Source organism: Hordeum vulgare, chromosome 2H (genome assembly GCF_904849725.1).
Source record: "Hordeum vulgare subsp. vulgare chromosome 2H, MorexV3_pseudomolecules_assembly, whole genome shotgun sequence".
Classification (NCBI taxonomy): Eukaryota; Viridiplantae; Streptophyta; class Magnoliopsida; order Poales; family Poaceae; genus Hordeum; species Hordeum vulgare.
Genome location: NC_058519.1, coordinates 17,076,990 through 17,085,888, shown reverse-complemented (window position 1 = coordinate 17,085,888; position 8,899 = coordinate 17,076,990). Strand labels below are relative to the sequence as shown.

The 8,899-nt window shown below is 48.2% G+C and overlaps 1 protein-coding gene across 1 annotated transcript; it reads right to left on the bottom strand.

Moving 5' to 3' along the window:
- Positions 1 to 286: 286 nt before the first annotated feature.
- LOC123424490 (aspartic proteinase nepenthesin-1-like) lies at positions 287 to 2,025 on the bottom strand. Its single transcript, XM_045108109.1, has one exon. It carries the CDS (start codon positions 1,997 to 1,999, stop codon positions 671 to 673), a length of 1,329 nt encoding a protein of 442 aa, XP_044964044.1. The 5' UTR covers positions 2,000 to 2,025; the 3' UTR covers positions 287 to 670.
- Between the last annotated feature and the right edge of the window lie 6,874 nt (positions 2,026 to 8,899).

Genomic DNA, 8,899 nt, shown 5'->3' with positions numbered 1-8,899 from the left:
TGTTGGTCCTATGAGGCCTTAGCACAACGACTTTCGATCTCTGCTACAACAAGGTTTTTTCGGCTCCGATAAGGAAGGGGTGAAGACGACGGCGTGTACATCTCCGATTCGCGCCAATGCTTATATTCATCGCTAGATGGTCTACAAACCTTGATGTAATTCTTCTTTTCGATATTTTTTATACTGGCTTAATGGTTGATAAATAGATTAAAAGTTTTCATTGAAAAAGAAAAGAGAAGATGAGCGTTGATATGAAATGTAAATGGGGCAACTAGCTAGGGTGGTGTCAAGAACAAATAATCCGTACTAGTTAAACACATAACTGCTTACACCTTTTCTTTTGAAATGTGACTGCTTACACCATGGATAGCTATGTGTGGCAGACGTCACACGTATGTATGTATCTGTTCTTTTTAACACAATACGACCCAGTCGTTTACATATATAAACATATACTCATTTCTATAGATACACGCACGTTTATTTAAAACAAGTAATGGCGCCAGACAGCAAGCGTGGTAAGCTATCCAAGCAAAATGAAAAGGTAACTGCAACACTCGGCAAAGTGCTTTGCCGAGTTCATATGACATTTTGCCGAGTATTATTTGGGTACTCATGAAGAAATCGAGATTTCCATGCAGCTAGCGATGCACGTACGCACTTTGACGAGTCACAGTTTGTCACACTGCACGGGCACCAAGAGCAACTTACCTGCCGCCAAATCATAGACGATGTGTGTGTTCTGCTGCTGGAAGTTGCCTATGAGCGTCCTATCCATCTGGCCCGACGTACTTACTGCCACGCACACCTGGCCGGACTCGCGGTCCTCAGTCACGTAGTTCTCCCGCGGCAGGTCCCAATCCGCACCCTCCAGATGGAAGACGAGCTTCGGCATGGCCGCCGTCTTCTTGCCGTCCCAGGAGAAGCATATGTCGTCCTCGTCTGCGGTCTTATTGACCGGCAGTGCCGCCTGCGCGATGAATGCGCTCTTCAGCTGCCTGAACACGGCGTCCGGGAACGTGGTGATGTCCGTGCCGCTGTCGATGAACGTCGCGCCGGAGCCGTCGGCCTTGATCTCGGGGACCGGCAGCCGCGTCTTGCCGACGGTGACCCCTTTGAAACTGAGGACGTAGTGGGAGTTGTCGGTGCCCGGAGGAAGGCTCCGTACGAAAGGAGTGGATAGGATCGGCCCCGTGGCGTGCGCCTTGAGGTCGCCCGCGCCGCCCAGGAACACAGGGCTGCTCTTGGCCTCGAACCTGGTGGTGAAGCAGTAGGAGAACTGCCGGACTTTGAGCTGCGAAGGCAGCGACAATGGCCCGCGGCCGAACCCGGCTATGCCGGTCTCGGTTTGCAAAAACCTGCCGGCATTGTACATGCCACAGCCAAAGCCGATGTCGGGCACGGTGACCTTGCCGCCGCCTTTGCCGTCGTCGAAGGTGAAGGAGTCTCTGAGAAAGTGGCCGAATGACAGTGACCCGTCCCCGTAACCGGAGACGTAGGTGCACCCGTGGAGGAAGCAGCCGTGTTCCGAATGGGCATTGCAGAGAGGGTCGGAGCAGGCCACGCTGCGGACGGTGTTGGAGGCGGCGGTGTCGAACCTGGGCAAAGGCTGGGTGAAGCACTCGGCGCAGGGCTCGCACTGCGTCCACACGACGTCGCTGCCGGTGTCCAGCGTCAGTACCACAGGCTGCGAGCGCGGCGCGCCGATGCTCAAGTGGATTAGGTACTCGGAGTTTACGTCCGTGTTGGCGCGGCCCACCGGCGCGGTCGCCGGGCGGGCGGTGGCGCCGGAATATGGGCAGAGATTGGCAGCGCGGGCCCTGGACCGAACGACCATACGGCGGAGCAGCTCGCGTTTTGTGAAGCCGCGGCTATCGTCGACGTGGGAGAGATGGGCGCGCAGGGTCGCCGAGGTGACCGGCCAGGCGAACAAGATGGCAAGGAAGAAAAGGTAGGGTAACATGCACGAGCACGCCTTCATGTTCATGGTGCTGCACATTTCGTTCACAATTGTGTTCACGTGGGTTTATATAGAGAGCATTGTGGCAAACTCCAGTGCTCCACTCTAAATAAATATCAAAAAAGCACGACATCAACGCATGAGCAGCTCCAGTGCTCCACTCGCGTCACGGCTGCCTGCAGCTTTCCTTTTGCTGTGAAAAGACCAGAGCATTGTGGCAAACCTGCTCCACGTTATTATCTTTTAGCCCTTAGGATTATGACACCCATGTTCCCCCATCCAGCTTCAGATGCTCTAACACCATGGAGCAGCAGAGAATAAGCTTTGTGTCCTGTGTGAGGGCCTTGCTACCTGCCATAGATAGTGCCCTTGCCATTTCTCTTGATAAATCATTGCAGGATCTTTGTTTTTGCCTTTCTTCAAGTCAGTGACTACCCCATAAACAAACACATCCACAACAATGCATAGTGGCCAACGATTCGATTCTCGCTAGTACTATAGAGTATAATGGACAGAAAAAAAGACAGGCTGAAAATTATATATTCACTATTAGATTATCATATTATTAAAATAGAAAGCAAACAAGCCACGATACTTAGAAAATATATGAGATCCCTTGATAGGGGGTTGACGTGTCACTAGAGAGTATTCACTCAACATTAGTACAAAAGAGGGCTTTGATCCTGGTCAGATCAAAGCATTAGTCGTAGTTGTGTTACCAATCGGGACTAATAGGAGCATTAGTCCCGGTTCGAGCAGCTAGGACGTCGGTCGGGCCTCGACTGGCATCAGTCCCGGTTCAAATTGGACCTTTTGTCCCTGTTCCAGACAGCAACGGGGATTAAAAAGGTTGCTGCCCTTTAGTTCCGGTTAGTGTCTAGAACCGGGACTAAAGGATAGCCTTTATTCCCAGTTTTAGACATAAACCGGGACTAAAGGGTAGGCCTCCAACCCTCCTCTCAATTAAAGAAGAAGAAAAAAAAAGCTCAGCGGCGAGAGAGACACTGCCACTAGTCCCTTTCCTCCCACACACACTCCGTTCGCTCCATCCTCCCCCAGCCGAGGTGGCTACAAAAGAGTCATGCCTAAGTGGGAAGCAGTTGAGTCCAAGATGGTTGCAGAAGGGGTCATTCCACCTACAACAAATTGGCCCGAGAGGTCCAAGACTTGGTTTTATGCTCATGGGGGAAAGTTGGACCCATCAACAGGGCATATTATTGCAAATGCAGATCTTAAAACAGCCTCGGACGCTCGAATTCGGGCAATAGAAGATACTTGAAATGTGGTGTTCCAGTCCGAAAGAGAGAACAACGAGCTTACACGCGCCCTGGGGAATCCTGAACACGGAGGACGAACACGAGGCAAATGCGTTGTTCCGTGGGTTCAGGGGTTTTTGGAGTGGAACGACACTTATGGAAGTCGTCGGAGAAAAAAGAAGAAGGATGCATGCCGCATTCACAGGGTAGAAATAAATAACGAGGAGTTGTGCCGCATAGTAAAGCGACAGGAGGAGCAATTGGGCATAATCAGCCAACAAAGGGCATCTCCGCGGCAGGAGCAAGCAGATCTAGCAATGGATGATAGTGTCGTCCTGATACCTCTCCATCGTATCTACTTTTCCAAACTCTTTTGCCCTTGTTTTGGACTCTAATTTGCATGATTTGAATGGAACTAACCTAGACTGACACTGTTTTCAGCAGAATTGCCATGGTGTTGTTTTTGTGCAGAAATGAAAGTTCTCAGAACGTCCTGAAAATTTACGGAGAATATTTCTGAAAAATATGAAAAATACCTGTGCAAAGATCCATCGGAGGGGATGGGCCAGTGGGCCACAAGCCCTGTAGCCCCCCTGGTGGCGGACCAAGCTTGTGGGGCCCACGTGGCTCTGCCACCCCCAAACTCAGCTCTATAAATTCACTTTCGTCCCAGAAAAAATAAAAAAGAGAAGATTTCGTCGCGTTTGCGATACGGAGGTGCCGCCACATCGTGTTCTTCATCTAGATGGCAGATTTGGAGTCCGTTTTGGGCTCTGGAGAGGGGAAATCGTCGCCATCGTCATCATAAACCTTCTTCCCTCTCCAATTCCATGAAGCTCTTCATCGTTCGTGAGTAATCTATTCGTAGGCTCGCTGGGCGGTGATAAGTAGGATGAGATCTATCATGTAATCCAGTTAGTTTTGACGGGGATTGATCCCTAGTATCCACTATGTTCTGAGATTGATGTTGCTACTACTTTGCCATGCTTAATGCTTGTCACTAGGGCCCGAGTGTCATGATTTCAGATCTGAAATTATTATGTTGTCACCAATATATGTGTGTTTTTAGATCCGATCTTGCAAGTTGTAGTTACCTACTATGTGTTATGACCCGGCAACCCCGGAGTGACAATAACCGGAACCACTCCCGGTGATGACCATAGTTTGAGGAGTTCATGTGTTCACCAAGTGCTAATGCGTTGGTCCGGTTCTTTATTAAAAGGAGAACCTTAATATCCCGTAGTATCCATTTGGACCCCGCTGCCACAGGAGGGATGGACAATAGATGTCATGCAAGTTCTTTTCCCCAAGCACGTATGACGACACACGGAATGCATGCCTACATCACATTGACGAACGGGAGCTAGCCACATATCTCTCCGTGTTATAACTATTGCATGATGAATATCATCCAAACAAATCACCGACCCATTGCCTATGAGTTTGTTCCACTGCTGCTACTGTTACTTGTTTTGCTCTGCTGTTGTTACTACTGTTGCTGATGCGGTTACTTGCTTTGCTCTGCTGTTGTTACTACTGTTGCTGATACTGTTACTTGCTTTGTCCTGCTGCTGCTCTCACTATTGCTACTTGCTACTGTTGCTACTTGCTACTGTTGTCACTACTGTTGTTCCTTGCCACTTTTGTTACTCGTTACACTGCTGCTACCTGCTACAATACTTTTTCTTGCACCGTTGCCGGGAAAGAATATTTCCCGTCCACGGGCAACTTTTCGCCATTGATACAACAGTTAGGAATAGTCTGCCGTCAGTAGATCGTTTCTGACACCGTTGTTATCATACTACTTTGCTATTGATACCTTGCTTGCAGATACTAATCTTTCGGGTGTGGTTGAATCTGACGCATTCAACTGCTAATACTTGAGAATATACTTTCGCTTCCCGTCGTGTGAACCAACAAATTTGGGTTGAATACTTTACCCTCGAAAACTGCCTCGATCCCACGCGCTGGTGGGCTATTGAAAGACAATTTCTAATTGTTGAGCAATCGAGAACAGCATTTTTCTAGCTATTGCCAGGGATCTGCTAACAGCATTTTTCTGGCGCCGTTGCCGAGGAGGCGATTGCTACATTCTCTGAGTCACTTGGGATTTATATCTGCTGATCACTATGAAGAATCTGAAAGATCCAAAAACCAAAGTTTTGCCCTCAACTACGAGGGGAGGTAAGGAACTGCCATCTAGCTCTACACTTGATTCACCGTCAGTTATGAGTAAGTTTGCAACATCACCTCCTGCTAGAAATCTTGATATGTCGCCTGTGCTTGATGATGCTTATGATGCTACTATGCTTGATACTGCTAGAGATGATATGCCTGATACTGCTAGAGATGCTATGCTTGATACTGCTTTGCCTGATGATGCTAGAGATGCTATTTTGCCTGATGATGCTATGCTTGATACTGCTAGAGATAGCACTTTGCCTGATATGCCACTAGGGGTATTCCTTGATGCTCATATTGCTAGAGTTACTGCCAATGCTCGTGATGCTTCTGAAATTGCTGATACTATTGAGATAGAACCTGCTTTTGCTCCTGCTAGATCTAGCTCTCCTAGATATGAATTGCCTGATATACCTGAGGGTTACGTTATGGAGGGAGAGATAGCTAAGGATTTTCTTGCGTGTAAGGATGCCTATGACGCTGAGAAATTACTTCTCAAGTGGAAGGAAAAATCTCTGAAAGCTAGGATGGAATACGACCCGAAGTTTGCCACTTCACCTATCTTTATCACCGATAAGGATTATGAATTCTCTGTCGACCCTGAGATAATCTTGTTGGAATTATGCCCTAGAGGCAATAATAAATGTAGTTATTATTATAATTCATGTATCAAGATAATAGTTTATTATCCATGCTATAATTGTATTGAATGAAGACTCATTTATATGTGTGGATACATAGACAAAACACCGTCCCTAGCAAGCCTCTAGTTGGCTAGCCAGTTGATCGATGATAGTCAGTGTCTTCTGATTATGAACAAGGTGTTGTTGCTTGATAACTGGATCACGTCATTGGGAGAATCACGTGATGGACTAGACCCAAACTAATAGACGTAGCATGTTGATCGTGTCATTTTGTTGCTACTGTTTTCTGCGTGTCAAGTATTTATTCCTATGACCATGAGATCATATAACTCACTGACACCGGAGGAATGCTTTGTGTGTATCAAACGTCGCAACGTAACTGGGTGACTATAAAGATGCTCTACAGGTATCTCCGAAGGTGTTAGTTGAGTTAGTATGGATCAAGACTGGGATTTGTCACTCCGTGTGACGGAGAGGTGTCTCGGGGCCCACTCGGTAATACAACCTCACACACAAGCCTTGCAAGCAATGTAACTTAGTGTAAGTTGCGGGATCTTGTATTACGGAACGAGTAAAGAGACTTGCCGATAAACGAGATTGAAATAGGTATGCGGATACTGACGATCGAATCTCGGGCAAGTAACATACGGAAGGACAAAGGGAATGACATACGGGATTATACGAATCCTTGGCACTGAGGTTCAAACGATAAGATCTTCGTAGAATATGTAGGATCCAATATGGGCATCCAGGTCCCGCTATTGGATATTGACCGAGGAGTCTCTCGGGTCATGTCTACATAGTTCTCGAACCCACAGGGTCTGCACACTTAAGGTTCGACGTTGTTTTATGCGTATTTGAGTTATATGGTTGGTTACCGAATGTTGTTCGGAGTCCCGCATGAGATCACGGATGACACGAGGGTTTCCGGAATGGTCCGGAAACGAAGATTGATATATAGGATGACCTCATTTGATTACCGGAAGGTTTTCGGAGTTACCGGGAATGTACCGGGAATGACGAATGGGTTCCGGGAGTTCACCGGGGGGGCAACCCACCCCGGGGAAGCCCATAGGCCTTGGGGGAGACACACCAGCCCTTAGTGGGCTGGTGGGACAGCCCACAAGTGCCCTATGCGCCAAGGAGAAGAAAATCGAGAGAGAAAGAAAAAAAAGGAGGAGGTGGGAAGGAAGGGGGACTCCCTCCCACCAAACCTAGTCCAACTCGGTTTGGGGGGGGGGGGAGAGTCCTCCCCCTTGGACTCGGCCGACCCCCTTGGGGCTCCTTGAGCCCCAAGGCAAGGCCCCCTCCCTCCCACCTATATATACGGAGGTTTTAGGGCTGATTTGAGACGACTTTTCCACGGCAGCCCGACCACATACCTCCACGGTTTTTCCTCTAGATCGCGTTTCTGCGGAGCTCGGGCGGAGCCCTGCTGAGACAAGGTCATCACCAACCTCCGGAGCGCCGTCACGCTGCCGGAGAACTCTTCTACCTCTCCGTCTCTCTTGCTGGATCAAGAAGGCCGAGATCATCGTCGAGCTGTACGTGTGTTGAACGCGGAGGTGCCGTCTGTTCGGTACTAGATCGTGGGACTGATCGCGGGATTGTTCGCAGGGCGGATCGAGGGACGTGAGGACGTTCCACTACATCAACCGCGTTCTCTAACGCTTCTGCTGTACGACCTACAAGGGTACGTAGATCACTCATCCCCTCTCGTAGATGGACATCACCATGATAGGTCTTCGTGCGCGTAGGAAAATTTTTGTTTCCCTTGCGACATTCCCCAACAGTGGCATCATGAGCTAGGTTCATGCATAGATGTCTTCTCGAGTAGAACACAAAAGTTTTTGTGGGCGGTGATGTGCATTTTGCTGCCCTCCTTAGTCTTTTCTTGATTCCGCGGTATTGTTGGATTGAAGCGGCTTGGACCGACATTACTCGTACGCTTACGAGAGACTGGTTTCATCGTTACGAGTAACCCCCTTTGCTCAAAGATGACTGGCAAGTGTCGGTTTCTCCAACTTTAGTTGAATCGGATTTGACCGAGGAGGTCCTTGGATGAGGTTAAATAGCAACTCATATATCTCCGTTGTGGTGTTTGCGTAAGTAAGATGCGATCCTACTAGATACCCATGGTCACCACGTAAAACATGCAACAACAAAATTAGAGGACGTCTAACTTGTTTTTGCAGGGTATGATTGTGATGTGATATGGCCAATGATGTGATGTGATATATTGGATGTATGAGATGATCATGTTGTAATAGAAATATCGACTTGCACGTCGATGGTACGGCAACCGGCAGGAGCCATAGGGTTGTCTTTATACTAACGTTTGTGCTTGCAGATGCGTTTACTATTTTGCTAGGATGTAGCTTTAGTAGTAATAGCATAAGTAGCACGACAACCCCGATGGCAACACGTTGATGGATGATCATGGTGTGGCGCCGGTGACAAGAAGATCGTGCCGGTGCTTTGGTGATGGAGATCAAGAAGCACGTGATGATGGCCATATCATGTCACTTATGAATTGCATGTGATGTTAATCCTTTTATGCACCTTATTTTGCTTAGAACGACGGTAGCATTATGAGGTGATCTCTCACTAAAGTTTCAAGACGAAATTGTGTTCTCCCCGACTGTGCACCGTTGCTACAGTTCGTCGTTTCGAGACACCACGTGATGATCGGGTGTGATAGACTCAGCGTTCACATACAACGGGTGCAAAACAGTTGCGCACGCGGAACACTCGGGTTAAGCTTGACGATCCTAGCATGTGCAGACATGGCCTCGAAACACATGAGACCGAAAGGTCGATCATGAATCATATAGTTGATATGATTAGCATAGGGATGC